General features: G+C 53.4%; 9 protein-coding genes across 9 annotated transcripts; 4 read left to right on the top strand and 5 right to left on the bottom strand.

The window, feature by feature from the left end:
• Window positions 1-484: 484 nt before the first annotated feature.
• H310_05237 (protein RarD) lies at window positions 485-1,525 on the bottom strand. The gene has a single exon (XM_008869898.1). The coding sequence runs from the start codon at window positions 1,468-1,470 to the stop codon at window positions 538-540; it is 933 nt and encodes a 310-aa protein (XP_008868120.1). The 5' UTR covers window positions 1,471-1,525; the 3' UTR covers window positions 485-537.
• Window positions 1,526-2,593: 1,068 nt separating this feature from the next.
• H310_05236 (hypothetical protein) lies at window positions 2,594-5,355 on the top strand. Its single transcript, XM_008869897.1, has 6 exons — window positions 2,594-3,287; window positions 3,334-3,477; window positions 3,770-4,258; window positions 4,483-4,787; window positions 4,836-4,992; window positions 5,042-5,355. The coding sequence occupies exons 1-6, from the start codon at window positions 2,688-2,690 to the stop codon at window positions 5,285-5,287; spliced, it is 1,941 nt and encodes a 646-aa protein (XP_008868119.1). The 5' UTR covers window positions 2,594-2,687; the 3' UTR covers window positions 5,288-5,355.
• Window positions 5,356-6,615: 1,260 nt separating this feature from the next.
• Window positions 6,616-8,538, top strand: H310_05235 (hypothetical protein). Its single transcript, XM_008869896.1, has 6 exons — window positions 6,616-6,883; window positions 6,935-7,199; window positions 7,250-7,396; window positions 7,442-7,812; window positions 7,863-8,054; window positions 8,115-8,538. Exons 1-6 carry the CDS (start codon window positions 6,824-6,826, stop codon window positions 8,289-8,291), a joined length of 1,212 nt encoding a protein of 403 aa, XP_008868118.1. The 5' UTR covers window positions 6,616-6,823; the 3' UTR covers window positions 8,292-8,538.
• H310_05234 (N-acetylglucosamine-6-phosphate deacetylase) lies at window positions 8,402-10,778 on the bottom strand. Its single transcript, XM_008869895.1, has 2 exons — window positions 9,897-10,778; window positions 8,402-9,474 (listed from the first exon to the last, which is right to left on the bottom strand). The coding sequence occupies exons 1-2, from the start codon at window positions 10,694-10,696 to the stop codon at window positions 8,553-8,555; spliced, it is 1,722 nt and encodes a 573-aa protein (XP_008868117.1). The 5' UTR covers window positions 10,697-10,778; the 3' UTR covers window positions 8,402-8,552.
• Window positions 10,779-11,203: 425 nt separating this feature from the next.
• On the top strand, window positions 11,204-12,019 carry H310_05233 (glucosamine-6-phosphate isomerase 1; the record flags this gene model as incomplete). Its single annotated transcript, XM_008869894.1, has 1 exon — window positions 11,204-12,019. The coding sequence occupies one exon, from the start codon at window positions 11,204-11,206 to the stop codon at window positions 12,017-12,019; it is 816 nt and encodes a 271-aa protein (XP_008868116.1).
• Window positions 12,020-12,828: 809 nt separating this feature from the next.
• Window positions 12,829-14,731, bottom strand: H310_05232 (hypothetical protein; the record flags this gene model as incomplete). Its single annotated transcript, XM_008869893.1, has 7 exons — window positions 12,829-13,257; window positions 13,304-13,447; window positions 13,497-13,622; window positions 13,677-13,973; window positions 14,030-14,110; window positions 14,163-14,324; window positions 14,372-14,731. 7 exons carry the CDS (start codon window positions 14,729-14,731, stop codon window positions 12,829-12,831), a joined length of 1,599 nt encoding a protein of 532 aa, XP_008868115.1.
• Window positions 14,732-14,978: 247 nt separating this feature from the next.
• On the bottom strand, window positions 14,979-15,580 carry H310_05231 (hypothetical protein; the record flags this gene model as incomplete). Its single annotated transcript, XM_008869892.1, has 4 exons — window positions 14,979-15,231; window positions 15,294-15,387; window positions 15,436-15,508; window positions 15,560-15,580. 4 exons carry the CDS (start codon window positions 15,578-15,580, stop codon window positions 14,979-14,981), a joined length of 441 nt encoding a protein of 146 aa, XP_008868114.1.
• A 218-nt stretch (window positions 15,581-15,798) lies between these two features.
• H310_05230 (hypothetical protein) lies at window positions 15,799-16,834 on the top strand. The gene is made up of 4 exons (XM_008869891.1): window positions 15,799-15,853; window positions 15,914-15,995; window positions 16,052-16,576; window positions 16,634-16,834. Exons 1-4 carry the CDS (start codon window positions 15,840-15,842, stop codon window positions 16,745-16,747), a joined length of 735 nt encoding a protein of 244 aa, XP_008868113.1. The 5' UTR covers window positions 15,799-15,839; the 3' UTR covers window positions 16,748-16,834.
• A 53-nt stretch (window positions 16,835-16,887) lies between these two features.
• H310_05229 (hypothetical protein) lies at window positions 16,888-17,808 on the bottom strand. Its single transcript, XM_008869890.1, has one exon. It carries the CDS (start codon window positions 17,748-17,750, stop codon window positions 16,917-16,919), a length of 834 nt encoding a protein of 277 aa, XP_008868112.1. The 5' UTR covers window positions 17,751-17,808; the 3' UTR covers window positions 16,888-16,916.
• Window positions 17,809-18,855: the final 1,047 nt, after the last annotated feature.

Genomic DNA, 18,855 nt, shown 5'->3' with positions numbered 1-18,855 from the left:
ATCATGAGAAGTGCATCAAGGAGGACCGATTGAGATCTGACCGCTGTAATAAATGCCGATAATTTGAGCCAATCAGATAGTGCTTGACCGCCATCGTGCAAATTCCAATTACAATACAACAAATTCTTGTCATAATTCCACCGAAGCGATCCACTATCAAGTTTGAAGTTGATCAGGGAGAGAGGAATAATTTTTACCAATTTCACTCGTCGTTGTTGGGCTCATGTCCGTGCCGGCCAATCGTACTCATGGTCTGATTCAAGAGTCTCGGCCAACGTAAGATATCTCTGTAAAAAATATCGAGTGCCATGTGGCCAAGACAATCTTCCCTCCATTGTCTTGTTCTGCCCTCATCTCTCATGCCTCACATGCAATGCTGCGACAACTGAAGATGCCCGTTGAGCTCGCCTACTGCTATGCTTCTAGCCAGGGGTGCGACTTGCTCCTTGCCCCGCATGTTAACGAGATGGGCGCTATCAATGCATGCACGAACACTCGACATAGATTGATAACGGACAGACGACCGCACATTGCGTTTTACACACTCTTGTACACGGTTTGCGACGATGCCGACTGGAGCAGGGATACTTGGGTCTTTCTCCGCATGTCGTCTTGATGTTTCAAGTAAGATTGGAAGGAAAAGATGGCCAGAGCAATCCACAGCAGGACAAAACCGGCCAAGTTTAGGGGCGAGAACGGTTCGTGATAGACAAATACGGCCAGACACACTTGAATCGTCGGTGTGATGTAACGAAGGACGCCCGTGAGTGTCAGGGGGATACGCAATACGGCGTAGCCGAACGATACGAGCGACGACGTTGCCATGATACCGGCTCCAAACAACAGCTCGTTTTTGCCCATGGTGCCATGGCCAAACGCCCCCACCCCTGTGTACTCCGCCCACAAGAGGTACGTGGACGCCGGCAGAAACAGGGCGCCCGTTTCCAGCACAACCCCTTGCAAGGACGGCAGCGTCGCCTTCTTTTTGAAGAGGCCGTAGAAGCCTTCTGTAGTGGACAACGCAAACGAGATCCACGGCACAACGCCATATCCGATCGAGACGATGATAACACCGACTGCGGCGAGGCCGATGGCAAACCACTGCCAAGGTCGGAGGTGTTCCCGAAGTACGACGACACCCAGCAGGACCGTGACCAGCGGCAACATGTAGTTGCCCAAACTTGCTTGCACGACAAAGCCAGAGTTGACGGCCCACACAAACATGGCCCAGTTCATCCCGATGAAGTACGCCGCGGTGCCGTGGAGCCAAATGTTAGACCATGTGAGCGCATTCTGTCGAAAGTCCTTCCACTGCGTCGTCGCGACGATGGCCAGGACAATTAGGAACGACCACACAATGCGGTGCATGACGAGCTGATCCGATGGCACATCCGTGAGCAGACGCCAGTACAACGGCGAGAAGCCCCAGATGCAGTAAGCGAGCAAGGCTGCGCAGATTCCACTGCGCATGGCGTCGATGCGGTAAGGTGCCAAAGCCAGAATGCCGTCGAGGACTCGCCATGAACGTTTACCCGAACACGCGCCATTTCAACTCTCTGTACTATGGGTAGTAGATTCCACTGCGGTATCCTAGGTCGTCTGTAGAGAAAAGGATGTACCTTTTAGGCTATTTAAGGGAAGTTGGACTATAATAACAAAACAATGTACGGTGCAAAGTTACCCATCCAGCCATCGGTTCTGTCTCGCATTATTGCCTCTCGCTGCAACTACAAGTCAAGTATACCCTTCTCTGTTGGGTTCAAAACGAGTATGGTCGTGTAGTGCCGTTCAGTTTTCAGATTGCCTCCCCCCGATGGTGAGGGACATGGTCGCAAACTTGACGTATCGAACCGGTACTTCTTTCGATTCAGAGGGGTTGCTAGCGCTCGTGAATTCACCGGTACATAGTGGTTGGGAGCAGCGTCAGTGAAAGGCGAATCCATGGATTCACCTATCCTTCTACTGGCTCAGATTGACCATGAGACGAAGCCAGGAAGATGGATCGTACACAATGTCGACTATGTTAACGTAAAGCTCCTCAAACGCCCGTGACGCCGCTGATGTTCCTGGACAGAGGTGCGCCTTTATATCTTTCTGTTCTTGAAACCTCGTGGGTTTTGCGTGGATGGCAACAGAAAGAGCAGGACCAACGTGGTGCTTGCGGTGCTTGTGGGTGTCGTGTAGTACTAGCTCTTCACATGATGAATAAATGAATCGTTTTTACCCAAACAGATTCATTATTTATTCAAAAAGGTCATATTTAATGGACTACTGACAAATGTTGATATTTTGATCCAAAACTTGCAAAAATTCAACGACAATATGATGTCCTATTCCTGTGTACGCAAATTACAAGTGACCGCACATGAGCGGTAGTAAGTAGGACGTGGGTGGATTTGGTAAACAGTACACCAGTCGTCTTTCCTTTTCGTTTTGCGCAGCAGTCCCAGCGTATTCCGAGCCATGTTTCAGAATATTGATGAATTCGGTTTTGCGACAAACTGGCCGGTCCGTTTTGATTGGTTCAAATTCCCTAATCTTATTGCAACCAGTCCAATTAATCCAATTTTCCTAATTAGGATAAACGGGTCCACGTGGTCGCACTAACGTGGACACGGCTTCGGGAAGCCCAAAGTCAGGTTGTCCGTCCGAGGGTGGCGGTGCTATTCTTGTCAGACTGTAACCCCATGAGAGTTGTTCACCCGCTCCTCCTTGCTACCGCTGCCACGTGCTGTGCGTGTGCGTCATCTGCGTCGGTTGCGCCCCCGCAGCCGGCGTCGTCGACATGGCAACAACATGCCGAGTCGGTCGCAATTGCAGGTGTCGACCCCTCAGACCTCTCGCGGTTGCTCCAGTCTGCCCTGACCGAATTCTACGGCAACGGCACGTCCCAGCACACAAATCGCAACAACGCGAGTCTGCCCGTCGTCGAGCTCGCTGCGGCCCAAGGACTTGCACGGGCTCAATTCCTCCTCGGTGTGGCCCATGCCACGGGTTTCTGGGGCGATGCCCCCGACGACGCCAAGGCCGTGGTGTATCTATACTTTGCGGCGGCGGGCGGCGACCTCGCCGCGAACATGGCTCTCGGGTACAAACACATGATGGGCGACGGTGTGCCCAAGAACTGCGATGCTGCATTGCGCTACTACGAAGTGGTGGCGAACCGGGCGATCGAGATTCGCGAGAACGAAGACTCGCTCAGTCCGGTGCTGTACGACCAGCGCCACAAACGACTCAAGACCCAAGCGGACCTCCAACATAAGAAGAACCAACCCGGCGATGTCGACGTACGCTGCATCTCGCCGTGTGTTGAGGCCGTTGACTTGTTATTAGGTCGTCGAGTACTACCACTTCTCGGCTGAAAAGGGCGACCCCGAAGCGTCTTTGAATCTGGCGCTGCTGTATTACTACGGAGCACGTGGAGTCACCCAGGACTTGACGAAGGCCGTGCAATACTTTCGCAAAGCTCACCTCTTGGTACGATCTCGTGGTGCGATCGAGTCGTGTCTTGGTGTGTCTTTGCAGCAGCGTATTCGCGTGTGACTGTGTTTTTGGATGGCTGTCGAGACTCTGCTGGTGGTTTCTGAATCGTGTTGGATGATGGTGTGGTGGCCATTAATTCGCCATGGACTGACAACCTGATGGAATTCTCCAAGTGAAGGTCTCGTCGGGACTTTGTGCACACGTTTGAAGTCCGTGTCAACTCGTTCTGGCTGCCTTTTGAAAGTTTTATTCCTTACGGACGTCCAACGATCGATGCCTCGCGCAGGGCTTGACAGCGGCGGCGACCAACTTGGGGCATATTTACGCCAACGGGATCGGGGTCGACGTCGACATGGACAAGGCGTTTGCGTACTATCAAGAAGCGGCGCACGAGGGCAACGCAGCGTCGCAGAACGGTCTCGCGTCGCTGTACTTGCACGGGCATGGCGTCAAGGAAAACAAGGCCAAGGCGATCTCGCTCTTCCGCACGGCGGCCAAGCAAGGCAACGCCGACGCGTTTTACAACCTCGGGCTGCTTGCGCTCCAAGGCGCGTTGCAAGTGGACGGGAGCCCTGATTTTGAAGCGGCTTATGGGTACTTTCAAGTGGCTGCGCAACACGGGCACACTTTGAGCATGCACAAAGTCGGGCACATGGCCATGAACGGCATCGGCGTGTCACGGTCGTGCCGCGCTGCCCTCGAGTCGTTCAAGACGGTCGCGGAGCGAGGGTACTGGGAGAAGGAACTGCGTCATGCGTACCAGCGCTTCTCAGAGGTAACACATCCACCCACTTGTCTTGCTGCTCCTGTGAAGCTGTGTGGATTGTTTGAGTGGGTCGCATGACGTCGTGATGGGCATCTTTTGATGCGTGGCTGTCTTGGTTTTCTTTGCAATGGTATGGACATGATTGCAACAAGTGTGGCGATCTTCGATCCGTTGAAACAATTCCTTGTAAAATTGTGCATCCACCACGACACAACCGACGATGGTGCGTCTAGGGCGACTACACGACCGCGTTCCGAACGTACGTGGTGCTAGCTGAACAGGGGTACGAAGTTGCCCAGCACAACGCGGCTTGGATGCTGGAATCGCAGCTCGGGATGTCATTCAAACACGCGTTGGGCGATGGCACGATTCGCCTGTACAAGGCCGCGGCGGCGCAGGGCAACGTGGACGCAAATGTCAAGTTGGGCGATTTTTATTACTACGGGTACGGGACTTCGACCGCCCCGAGCTTCGCCAAGGCCATGGCGCATTACATCGCCGCATCCACCAAGCACGGGCAAGCGAGCTACAACCTGGGGTATGCACAGTGTCGTCGTGGACGGGTTGTCTAACGATCATGGCGTAGGTACATGTATGAGCATGGCGTTGGAGCTACGCAGGACTTTTTGCTGGCGAAGCGGTACTACGACCTGTCGTTGGATATCAACCCGGAGGGGTATGTCCCCGTCACGTTGGCCTTGTACAAGCTGGCGTGGCACCAAGCGCTCGTACCATTTCAACATGTACGATCGCAGACTGGAGCTGGACATGGCTTTGAAGTACCATGTGTAGATGACATTGCCGGAAATGACCGCCGCGGTTGTCGCTGCACTTCACCGCAAAGCATGGGCCCAGTGGAAACACATTTGGGAATGGGTCGTCAGGGCTGGAACGTTTGTCCTGAGCTTCGTCTCCGGCGTCGACATGGTGTCCCTCCTCGTTCAAGCGGATGTCATGCCCGAGACGGACACGCTCGCGATGACTGTTGTCGCGCTCTTGCTTGGTCTTGTCTGGACAATTCGCCACCGCCGACGGTAGATTGGTCGCTCGAAGGAATAGAAGTAGAGAGAAGGTTGTGTGGATTCATGCATGGATCTTGGTTGTCATGTTGATTCTTGGCGGCAGCGTCGGTAGGACTGCGATCCCAGGCTGTGCGATGCTGTTGATGGTACACCCTGCATTCCAACGCAGAGAAGGACAACTATTAACATAGCACAGCGACGCCATGCCACCGCCATGGCCGTGCTACCATGCACTGTTGCGCATGTAGCCATATTCCAAGGCGATGTGTGACATTATCGGATCAGGTCTGGCGATTCAGAGATGCAGTGCGTATAGGGACTGGAAACACCAGTTCATGGCCGCCGCATTCACTAAGCTTTGCGCTGCTTCTGCACGGCGCATGGATGCTGTCCGTGGCAACTAACGGGGGGAGCGTGCGCACTGCCGCAGGCTCGTTTTCGCAGGAGGGCCGTCATTACTTGCCAAAACAACCTCGTTGGGTGCGGTACTGTTGGCAAACTTTGAAGGCATAAAATAACTTAATTTTACTATTCTCAGGTCACACTGCCAAATGGAGAATACATTATCGTATATATTTTCCCTTGGATTTTTGAATTCTTTACACCAGGACAATCATTGAGCGGATCACAAAACAAAAACAAAATAGATGCAAATTTGATTCATCTCGACGACAGCGATGTTACGCTTGCTCATTTTAAGTGTTGTCCAATGTATTCATAACTACCCTAATCATCTTCCATGAACAAGAGAGCAACGTACTGGGAGAAGTGCACAGCACCGCCACTTCAAATTGCTTTGCCCGACGTCCGCTGCTCTGGGGTGGGCGAGGAATTTCTGCGCGGACGTCAGAATAGATACACTCCTGATTAAAATTCCAATTAGGTATCGCTTGTCCATACAAATGTCAAGCTCAACTCATGGGAATGAGCCTAGCTAACTGTCCTGTGGTTTATTTAGGATGCATTCACATTCATGCCAGGAAATTTGAAATATCGCCAATGGTGCCAACAAAGAATTATCTCCAAGTGTTATACTTTTTTCATAGAAAAATATGCGTGGTTTTTGTGAAATTTGCTCCTAAGAAACTGTCGGTACGAAACCGGCGGAAAGTATCGTCGACCGCCTTCGTCTGGAAAATTTGCGCGCATTGACGGCCTCGGCGACATCACGCCATTGACCATGGGCAAGCCAAGACAAAGACCGATGGTGAAATCCGTAGACTACTACATGTGCCTCATCTTCGTCGTTCTTCCCGTCAGGTAGGTCTTCGCTAGTGCATCGTCCCTACTGATCTCATGCTTCGGTTGCCACAGAGCTCTGGTGTACCTCTCTCCGGTGGCGTTGGCTGGCCTGGTCGCCAACCAGTTGGGGCTTGCTGGTCACTTCATCCTTCCTTCAAAGGTGGCTGTGCCGTTGGTGGTCTACTTCGGCGCAGAATGTCTCTTCACATTACACTACCTCCACAAAAAGCAGATCGCTGGAAGGTTGCGCCCGAACCCACCAAGCATTCAATCCGTGCACGCTAACCGACCAAACCCGCTGAACTCGGCGATGGATTTCTTTGACAGGATGATGGCACATGTCGACGACGTTCCTACCTTCGTTCAAGGGGTACGCATTGTGGATGGCGTTCAAGAACCATGCCTTGACCGATTGCCGTAGCACTTCCACGGCGTCGAATTTGCGCGACTTTCTCGGCTCGACATTGCCAAGTGGTGTGCTTTTGTGTTTTACACCAAGTCGTACGACGACACGACTGCCATCGAAAAGAAAGAACTCGACGCGATGGTGGCCAAGCTGTACGCCCAAGCCAACTCTCCTACCACCAAGGATCTGTCGGATGGCGCCACATTTCCGTTCTTGAAGCCGAACCTAGACCCATTTGAGGCCACCGCTCGCCCCATGGCGTTGTATATGGCAACGATTGGTTCGTACAAGACGAGAGTTGACAAAACTGTCGACAACGACCTGTTCTAGGCGTCAACTACGTGGTGTCGACCTGGCTACGATGGCAGGGATTCCACTATTACTACGTCACATCGGCCATTCGATATTGGCACCGTCCGCCACAGTCGAGCCATGGCGAGGCCCCTCCGTTGGTGTTTGTGCATGGGGTGGGCATTGGTACGATCATCGGTGTTCCTTCCGCATTCGCACGTGTCGTTGTAGGACTATCGACATACGTGCCGCTACTTTACACGCTATTTGAACACTCGACGGACCGCCACGTGTTCCTCATGGACCTGCCGTACATCTCGATGCAGTGGAGCGACGACGAAGTGCCGGACAAGGACCAAATCGTCAGCGCCATCTCCGTCATGCTTGCGCAGCAGCAGCTTTCTGGCACTTCTGTCCACTGGGTCGGTCACTCGTTTGGAACGATCGTGATGAGCTGGGTGTGCCAAGAACGGCCCGACCTTGTGCACTACCTCACGTTTGTGGACCCGGTCGTGTTTGGCATGTGGAAACACGATGGCATTTACAACCTCATGTACAAACCCCCTTCGACCGCCATCGACCTCTTCTTGTGGTACTTTGCGGTGCGACCTGGCTGCTCGCTCGCTATTGTTTATGCTGATTGGAATCGCAGAGCCAAGAGATTGGAATCGCGCGATCCTTGCGACGTCACCTACTCTGGTACGAGTCCGCCTTGTTTCCAGCCAATTTGCCTCGCCACCCGCACTCGAAACACGTCCTCGCGAGCGTGTTTCTTTCCGAGAAAGACTGCATCATCGATGCCCCCGCGGCGTACGCCCATCTCCAACGCGGGGTCCACCTCCCGGTACGAGAAATGTTTTTACCTTGACAACACCATCATCATCGACCATCTTGCTTGGACTAGGGTCCGTCGCACAACGGGACCCCACGCGTACCCATTCACGCGACGATGTGGCCTGGCTTCACCCATGGAGAACTCATGATGCACCGAAGCGCCCATGCCGACGTCATGTCAACACTGTCCTTTCACACCAACACGACCATCTCAACAACACACGAACGAAAGTCAGATAGCGGATAAACCTCGTCGTGCCTCCTGAAGCCCCTGCGGTGGTGTACAGTTTGGTGCGATCGAGGGAGGTCTGCGCTCTGTTGGCGCGAGATAAACGTGGGTCGGTCTCCTTGTGCTTTCCTTCGTCTACGAGCCGGGTTTGCAATCGCGTGTGCCTTTGTCGATCAACATGACGTCGGCAGGTCTGTGCCAGCCACGCAAAAAAAGTCGATGCAGGTTAATTCAAATATATACACCACGCAGGACGATCCATCGTGTTCACAGAGACACTCAGTCGTTTTGGCCGTGCTGGAGCAAGTACGCGATCACGTCGTGGTGGCCGTGTTCGTTGGCAGCTTTCCACGCGTAGTTGGTTCGTCCTTCCGTTCGGTTCTCCGTCAAAAAATGGACAATGTCGACGTGACCGTTTGATGCGGCGACGTCGATCGCGTTCGTCGTGCAGCCTTCGTTGCGGGCCGTATGAAGAAACTTGACGACGTCCAAGTGGCCGTTGGCGGCAGCACCGTCCATCGCGTGGACCGTGCATCGGCGGCCTTGCTCGTGCATCTGCTGGACGAGAACGAGCTGGCCGGATGCAGCGGCCTTGTCCATCGCCCTGTCGTCGTCAAAATCAAAGTGAGTCATTGCAACGGGGAAGTCCCGCAGCAACTTTTTGATTGTCGGTAGAACGACGTCGTCCGACTCGGGGCGCTCGTACACCAGCGTGCCGGCGATGTACGTTTGAATCACTTGCAGCTTGTCGTTGAGCAGCACAAAGTCGGCGTCTGCACCAAAGTTGAGAGTGCCCTTCGTCGTCAGCCCAAGCGACTGAGCGGGATGGAGCGTCGCCGCCATCAGGGCGTACTCAACCGAGCAATCGGTGAATTCGATCAACGTGCGGATGCACGAGTCCATCTGAACGACGCTGCCAGCGATCGTGGTCGTGTTTTGCAAGTACGCGCGGCCGCCCTTGACATCCACCTGAAGGCCGGCGAGCTCGTACGACCCGTCTGGCAGCCCCATCCCGGCCATGCAGTCTGTCACCAAGATCAGACCTTGCGGGTGCGACGATTGAGCGATGCGGCACGACGAATGGTGCGAATGGATGCCGTCCAAAATCAATCCATAGTACGGACGGTGCTCCGTCACCCCGAGCAACCCGACAAGACCAGGGTCGCGGTGGTGAAATGACGCCATCGCGTTGAACAGGTGCCTAAGGAAGTGGACGTCATGAGGGGCCAGCCAAGCAGTGACATGGGGCCTCTTGCAGCACACACACACAGCATTTGGCTTGCACGCACGACAACGTGACGAAAAGATGATGCAAGAATGCAACGAAGAATTCCACGCACGAGAGCCGATTCAGTCTGAGGCAGGATCCAAGCCACCTTTGAAGTGGTAGTCGCTTCAACTTCACCAACACGATCGAAAGCACAATGCCATCAGATAAGCACCATATGGATGATAAAGCTGAGGGCGTGCAGCAGGAATTACACCGTCATCCTTGCTGCGAGGATCGAGCCATCGGATGCCATACCGACTCGAAGCACGTAGCCATGGCATATCCACAAGAACTCGACAGGCAAAGCACCGGCATGAAGACAAGGCAAGTGCGGAATGGACAGCGACACTTACGTGAGCATGGACACGCCTGCGTTTACGCCAGCTATGGCTTGTTCAATGTTGGCCGACGAGTGGCCAGCTGAGACGGTGATGCCGCGCTGCTTGAGCTCGGCAATGGCAGGAAGGGCGCCCTTCAATTCCGGCGCAAGTGTCACGAGGGCAACACGGTCCCGCGTGAGGAACTGGGCGCCGTAGCGTTCTTCCAAACTCTTGATGCCTTCTTCCGGGTCGACCAGGACGTCTTCCTTGTGTGCCCCTTTGCGTTGTTTGTTGATGAATGGCCCTTCCAAGTGGAGACCGACCATGTTGGCCCCGTGGACGACATGACCGTCGTTGGTGCGCTCAAACTTGTGCAAGACCTTGGCGTATGAGTCTTGCGCCGACGAAATGACGGTCGGGCAAAACGCGGTCACCCCCGTCGCCAGGAGCTTCTGGCGGACTTCAAGGATTTGTTCGGGTGTGCAATCGATGTCGGAGAAGTCGTGTCCGAACGCACCGTTGAGCTGAATATCGATGAAGCCCGGCGCTACGATCATACCTTTGCCATCGACAACCGTGCCCGGACCGTACTCGAGGGATGACGTCGCCTTCCAGTACCGAGCTTGAGGGTCCATGATCTTGCCGTTTTCGACCCAGAGAAACGTATTCACGAGCACCCCATCGCGCAGGACGCGGACGTTCTCGATCTTGAGGGTTGTGTCGTGAAGCAGCCGTGACATCACGTATGTTCTTGTAGCACTGACACTCGTTAGCAGTGTCAACGAAAGGGCAGCGTGAGAACTTCGCCAACGAACAATCGTATTGTGGATCATCCCTCCATGGCGAAACAACTGACGCCTCCCACGTTCGCATGGAACTGCCGCCACACGCTACACCCCCGCGTCTCACATAACGGAATCGACTGTGTTGCGAGATCCGTTTACTTGATTTTTGTATTCGATCTCGTATCCGGCCAAAGAAAATCTTCCGGATACAAGGATTGCCCGCCAATCAAAACACGCAATTGGAGGATCGTCCCACTCGCAGGCAGCCGGATCCATGGAAAATCCCTGCGGTCCTATCAAACTGCAATGTCCAAATGCATATTTTGTGTTGTTTTGTATGAAGATTTGTATTCAAATCGTCACTTCACTGAATTAGGTATTCAAATGTATACACGAATAGTATATTAAGTGTCTTACATGATGAGAACACGCTGATCGTGCAAAGTCGGTTTTCTTGAGTGAGTGGGGGGGACGGTTGGGGGTTTCGAAGGGCAGCGCCGGCGGCGGCGACGAGAGCCCATTCTGGATTTTGCGCCCGACGCTACCACCACCGTCATGAGACTGATCATCCAACGCGACGGCGACGAAGTGGCCACGTGGGTCGCTCGCTATGTCCGGCAACGCATTAACGACTTCAAGCCGACCGCCAACCGCCCGTTCGTCCTTGGTCTCCCCACCGGCAGCTCGCCCCTCAAGTCGTATAAGAAACTCGTCCAGTACCACAAGGAAGGCAAGCTCAGCTTCGAACATGTCGTCACGTTCAACATGGACGAATACGTCGGGTTGCCAGAAGACCACCCTGAGTCGTACCACTCATTTATGTGGAACAACTTTTTCCAACATATCGACATCAAGCGCGAAAACATTCACATTTTGAACGGGAACGCGGACGACTTGGAGAAGGAATGCGCTGACTACGAAGCCAAGATCGACCATTTTGGCGGCATTGAGCTCTTCCTGGGCGGCATTGGCCCAGATGGGCACATTGCGTTCAACGAACCCGGCTCGTCCCTCGTGTCCCGCACTCGCGTGAAGACATTGGCGTACGACACGATCGTGGCCAACTCGCGCTTCTTTGGCGGAGACCTCAACCAGGTACCCAAGATGGCGCTGACCGTTGGCGTCGGCACCGTCATGGACGCTCGAGAAGTGCTCATCATTATCACGGGCCACTCCAAGGCATACGCGTTGTACAAGGTGATCGAAGAAGGCGTGAACCACATGTGGACCGTGTCGGCCATCCAAACCCACAAGAAGTCGGTCGTTGTATGCGACGACGACGCAACATTGGAACTCAAGGTCAAGACGGTCAAGTACTTTAAGGGGCTGCACGAAACCCACGAGCACATGATTCGCGACAAGAACCCTTAAGCGTTTGACCAGCCTCCAACAAAAGCCCCCGAAAGACTGTGGCTCCACGCACACCCGCGCAGCAAACTCAATATATATTTGCCCTCGACTTCATATCTCGCGTGCTGGCACGGCAAGTCGAAATTTGGCGATTCTCGATGCATAGACTTGTTCAGTTCACTCGGTTTCATCGACACAGCCCAAATTCAATAACGACGTTAGCTCCGCTCGACTCTCGACGTCGATGCTGTCGGAACTGCCGCCGTCTATACGACGTGAGCATCGACGACGTTGCTGCATCGGCAAGTGACTGGGATGTGCCAGCACTCTCCCAATAGGTCCTCGCCGTCGTGGTGTTGACTTCATGTGCCATGCCTTCGTCCTTAACACGATTTGTATTGGCTTGGTAAAGTGCCAGTGCCTTAAGAAGCACAAGCGATGGCTGGCACGAGTCGATAGCATTGCGATGTATTCCGCAGTGTGCCAGCACAAGAGCCCGTCTCGCCCCTTTAGCCCGACTGTTGTCTCCAGGGCCTGACCAATTGCAAAGCGATGTCGTGTGCCACGCGTCAGCGACCAAACTTCATTCGGCGTTGATATCGCTGAACGTTTATCTGTGGACGACGATTCCCTTGGCAGGTCAAAAATGCTGCATCTTCCATGACCCTTCTTCCGACCTCCGCCTGCTGTTCTTCGGTGGTGAAAACATCCACGTATAAAAGAGGCGGAATCGATAGCATGGCCAAGCGCCGAAACCCAAGGGGGAAGAGAGGCGAATGAGGGTATGCTCCATGGGAGGAACTGGGGTGTATTTGTCTATCATCGATTCCTTAGAGGAGCAGGTTTGTCATGGGCTGCGACGGCGTGCGCAAATCCGCCCACGATGACCCGAGCAAATCGTCGCGTGAAATGGAACGGCGCATGGGCGACTTGAACGACGCGTCGTCGTCCGGTGGCGGGAACAGCGCGGCATGCATGCGGTGGACAAGGCCGTCGGCGTCCGAGTCACGCACCACGAACGACAAGTTTAAGTCCTCGGCGGATTCACTCAGGAGAAGTACCTCCGTTCCTTCCAGCAGCTCAAATAAGTGACCGAGTTCGCCCAACGACGTGCGGAGGTGACGCCCGACAATCGATACGGTCGCGCATGATGGCACGACCGCGACAGTTCCGAGGCGCTCCAGAGCCAGCAAAAGCAGTCCAAACGATGTGCCTTGGACGCCGCCGGGAATGTGGTCCAACGTGGCACTCACGGAAAACTACCTCCAGCATCACCGACAAGTTGGACGAACGCTGGCGACTTACCTGAGATGTTGCAATCAAGTCGACCGAGATCCCGAGTTTTTCAAACGGCAAAAACACTTTGGACAGGAACCCGGACGTGCCACACATGCCGTACGCTGTGATCGTGACCAGCGTCATGTTGGTTCGGCGGACCACCGCCATGATCTGGTCATGCATGCATGGCGTCCGTGCAGGGTCGACGGGGGGATGTTACCTTAGAACTGCCCGAGTCTTTCATGTGCCCGATGACAGTCTTTTCGCCTTCCGGGTCGTTTGTGTTGCGAATTTCGACGGGGACGTTGGCCCAATGCGCTGGCCCAATGCATCGTGGGTGTAGTACCTACTCGAAAATGGCGTGTGCATCCCACTTGAAGCGGTATGATGCCACGCTTACCTTGGCCCCCATCGCTGCCAGTTCTTGGGCTTCGCGGTAGTCCAACTTGCGCAGCAACCGAGCGTGGGGAACGTGTCGCGGATCGCTCGTGTACATGCCGTGGACGTCGGTCCATATCTCATACCGAGTGGCTTGCAACATGGCGGCGAAGAGAGCGCCGGACGTGTCGCTGCCGCCACGGCCCAGCACGCATGTTTCAATCGTGTCAGACTTGCCCGTATGGGCCACGACTCCCGCGATAAAGCCCTGTGTCAGGACGACGGTAGCCCCCGCAGATGCGTTGTCCAAGCGCCCTTCCTAAGTCGACAGAGCCATCACAAAATAGCTCAATAGGAGTGTCGGAGATTATGAACCGAGTCGACGGACGGCTGCACATTAGCTTCCAAGTACCGATCCATGTCGGACGTCGAAGCGGTTGCGTCGCTCAGAAGCAGCTGGTGAGGCAACCATTAGATTGAATGGTTGCAATGGCGAGAAAGCACCAACATGGCGGGCGTCCACGCGAACTACACGGTCGAGGCCCGCTTGCTTCATGATCTCGAGCCCGAGGTGTGTCGAGAGCAACTCGCCAAACGCCAACATGCGCGCGCGCAATCGAGGCGACGCTTCTTCGGTCAAACGAATTCCATCTAGCACCCGTCGAACGTTCTAAAGGACAGTGAACATCATGTCTGGCTTTTGGTTGCATTGTGTACCTGGAACTCAACTAGCAACGGGGCAAGGACTGCGGGTGTCTTGTCCGCTGGCCGTGGACGATTGGCATGTTCGTCCTCGAGAAGGGTGGCGGCTTCATCGGCCAAGATTAAGTTGTGTTCCAGGGCAAGAGCGATGTGTTGGTCAAAAATCTCCAAGTAACTCTTCAAGTGATTGATCCCAGATATCGCGTCGGCAACTGCCTGGGTAAGTCGGTTCGTGACTTGGGTTAGTGCACTGATGACGACCCAGACGCGTGGATGGTTCTTTTCTTCAAGGACCTTCGCCACTTGGCTGCAGATGCGCTGCCACCGCGGCGCCGTTGACACACTTGTCCCTCCAAACTTGAGCACAACCCACATCACACAATGAGCAATCTCAATTGCCAATGTTGTCCTCCGGCAACCCGCGCAACGCGCGTACGGATATCATATCCGGGATACAATGATATTCTGGGGTACGGGCCCTCCTCAGTTCATATTGCACGTGACGAGATTAGTAGGGGGGGGCATCCAAAACGTGGAGTCAACCCAACCAGATGGGGAGGAACGTTCTCGTGACGATGGAGGCACAATGGTGACGCAAAAAGCAAAGCGCTTGCTTGGGTGGTCACTCGCTGGCGTCATAATCGTCGTCCTCTTCGATATGGCTCGCGTTCACAGCGGTAGCAGGTTGCATGACAGTGGCAGGTGCATGTGCAGGATTCGTCTTGGTGCGTTGCGTAATCTTTGAGCGAGATGGAGCTGGCACATTGATGCGTCGCTTTGCAGGCTTTTCGCGGTGCGCAGGAATGGCTAAAGTTTGAAGAACGGGCATTATTGGCTCAAAGGTTGGTGATGTTGATGCGTGGAGAAGGCGTTTCCTGCCACGTACAAGACAATAGTGAGTTCCAATGTCATTTTGACCAAGAAAACTGGAGTGTACAGGGTGTCGGACGTCAATAGTGTTCCCCCATGATTCGCAAGGTGCTCCGATATGATCATGCCGATCTCATCGACAAAGAGTTCCGTGGCTTTCCCTAATGCAAATGATGGTGTTGGACAAGTCGTCATACAATCGTTCTTACGCATGTTTTGTAGCGCGAGGTCCGACAACTGCCCGAGATCTTCGTCATTCTTGGCCACTCGCTTGAGATAACTCTACAACGCATCGGGGCGTGAGACTCTGCGTCACCGACCTCGTCGGTGTACTCGCAGTGGGTCTTGGTTCATGGCATCCGTAGTTCGGGACTAAACTAAATAATGCTAAATGAGACGCCTTCTGGGAGATGTTGATTCATGGACCCCATCTTGAATACAGTAGATTTTGATTGGTCATTATTAGAAAAGGGTGTTCGGTATTTAACCTAATGTAACGAGGTACATTAAGATATGTTCCCTCCAAATTTGATGCATTGCAAATCTATCGGGTTTCAGAGGGATTGATGTGGGGAGCGCAGCAGCATTTGGTAGAGAATCCTGCGACAGCAACATGTTCCAAACCAAGTACGTGGTGTCCGTCGATGTAGGTCGTGGCTGGCGAGCCTGAACATGACTCGTGCACAGGACTGAATACGATCGTGGTGTCAACACCTTCTCCCCTGAAGGACGATTGTTCCAAGTAGAGTACGCTATCGAAGCCATCAAGGTGCGTACGATTGTTTCAAGGTCTGTTGAGGACATTTGGATGAATATTCGTTGCAGATGGGGACGACTGCCGTGGGCATCCGAACAAAGGAAGGGGTGGTTTTGGCTGTGGAAAAGCGTATCACATCGACGCTTTTGGAACCCAGCAGCATTGAAAAGATCATGGAGGTCGACTCTCACATTGGCGCGGCCATGAGTGGCTTGACAGCAGATGCGCGCACGTTGATCGACCATGCGCGCGTAGAAGCGACAAACCATTGGTTCTCGTACAACGAACCGATTCGTGTGAACGCGTTGACCCAGGCCGTGTGCGACTTGGCCTTGTCGTTTGGTGAAGGCAACGACGAGAACTCGCACAAGCAAAAAATGAGCCGTCCGTTCGGTGTGGCTTTGCTCTTGGCCGGTGTTGATGACACCGGTCCTCACTTGTTTTACTCGGACCCGTCTGGCACGTACCTCCGTGTTCACGCCAAGGCGATCGGATCAGGTGAAAAAGGCGCGCAGAACAACCTCAAGGAGAGCTACAGTGAAGACATGTCGCTTTCCGACGCACAAAAGCTCGCCATCAGCACGCTCAAACAGGTACGTGCTGCGCCCTGTTTGGAAATGACGTTGATGTTGCTACGGCGACCTTGGTAGCACATGGAAGAAAAGCTTACAAGCATCAACGTGGAACTGGCAGTTGTGACAGCGGCGCATGGATTCCACGTCGCGACGACGCAAGAAGTGGACCATGTCATTGCTCAATTGTGATGTGATGTATGTGCTGCCGCTTGGACAACGTGAATAATTTCAGCACACGAAAATTCACACAAAATAATTTCAATCCCAATTCATCGATTGAACTGTTGTTTTCTTCAAAGAACAAAACAGTGGGGGCAATTTGTATGACAGAGGAATTATATGACAAATAAATATTGAGTTAAACTGCTGGAGGTAAATTGGTGGAGGGATTGACGCTCGCGTCGCGGTGCTTGAGGTACCGCCGAAGAAAGTCGACGCTTGCTTTGGACAGCGATACAGCGACCATGGGATTGGGGGTGTCGATTCGTATGAGATTGGGCGCGAGAATGATCGCGAGCTGGTCAATCCCCATGTGATTGATGTGCTCGAACGACGCGACGTGCAGCAGGAGGTCCGCCAGCCACTGCAAAATCGACAGCTCCATGGTCCCCATGCAATCCACCATGTTGGGACAGTCTCCTGATGTTGCGTTAATTTGCTCCATGACTGTGAGCGGGATTTGGTGGAGCAGCGGGATCGGAAGCTCTCGGAACCACACTTTGATCAGGTCGGCCACAATGCGAACATCCGAAATATCTTCGCCGCTAAACGTGCCGCTATTGATGGCTTGAATGGCTCGATCGCGATCAGCTTTTCCTGGACTCTCTCTGAAGATGTATGGAACAACGTGGCCGTTGTGCGTGTTGAACTGATGCTGCAGCATGAGGAGGACAGCAGGAATACGGTCCTCGTATGGTGGTAACGCAACACGTGGGATTTGTTGGATCGGGACATTAAAGTGCTGATGCATGTTCCAGTTGACGAGCTGAGACGCAAACTCGGGAGGATGTGGTCTGTCCCCTTGAATCTCGAACCGCGCCAGCTCAAAATTGTAAGAGACGTGAAAGTCGTGGGTAATGGCAAATGGTGTGCCGATGGACGTGCACGCGTAGGCCGCCGCAGCCGACCCATTGTTGGGTGACCTGTCCTTGGGGAGGCACATGCACAGCAGCATGGGCATGGGCATCGGCATGAAGGGCGAAATCGAAGTGCGGCCGTCGGCTCTTAGGTCGTTTCAGACCGCAGAGTAGGAAAAATATGTTGGACTGAAACTGCCATCCGTAAAAATAGAATACGACATATTTTCACCAATCAGAGCCGAGTAATGCATTGACAGCCAATCAGATCGCAAGATTTATGTTAAGCTGGAAGATCGCTTTTCATGGCCTTTCATTGACCAAGCCGTCTCAGCGACATAGTTCCGACGCTCTGTCTTGACCTCAGAAAGCTGTGCGTGCACTGCTTCGCTAGCCGTTTTACTCCCACACAGCGCAAATACCACGTTCTTCTATGGAATTGCAAACGCAACATTATTATGTGTTTCCTCGCCTCCGACATTGCCAAAACTCGTGAAGGCGCACTGGCACGTTGGTCCGCGCGGCTATCCCTCCCTGCCCAGGAGGTTCTGTGCTCACATCACCATGGTTACATTGTGACCCTTGGTGGTTATGTCGTTCATTCGTCAAGCGGAGCCACTGCCACTTCGGTACGGCAAGTGGAGGTTTCGGAGAATTCAAGGTGAAATTAACCGTACCATCATCAACTATTCACAAACTGTGTCGAGACGAGTTCACCTCGCCAATCATAACTATCTTGGTTAGTTGCCTGTTCAACCTGACGTTGGCGTGGACCACTGGGCTCGAGGGGACCGCGCCAGCCTCGACGAGGCATCGGCCTCAATTCAATTCTAACGTACACTCTCATAGATCAGCCGAATATCTACTAACCAAACTTGAGTATATCTCGCGCAATTTCTACAACCACAAGAACAGAGGTATATGTTGAAATTCTCGAGTCATGCTGAACTCGATGAGTTGGTCTCCAATCAGTTTCAACCGTTCCATAAGGAATAGAAATTGTTGAAATTGCCCACTCAAACAGGACTTTAGTGATTAGCCGAATATATACTGGATTAAACTATAAGAAAGGTGAAGTTGGAACCTTTAAACATATCATCTTGTAGAGGTTTTGGGATCGGTTGGGGTTCGACTGACCACTGGGAACATGCGTTTTACAGCAATTTCCACCAAGTGTGTTTTGACCGAATGGCATATAAAACGTGATTGATGGTGGAAGTG

This window comes from Aphanomyces invadans, assembly GCF_000520115.1.
Source record: "Aphanomyces invadans strain NJM9701 unplaced genomic scaffold supercont1.9, whole genome shotgun sequence".
Lineage (NCBI taxonomy): Eukaryota > Oomycota > Saprolegniomycetes > Saprolegniales > Verrucalvaceae > Aphanomyces > Aphanomyces invadans.
The sequence above is the reverse complement of the archived record's forward strand: the minus strand, read 5'-3'. Positions and strand labels throughout refer to the sequence as shown.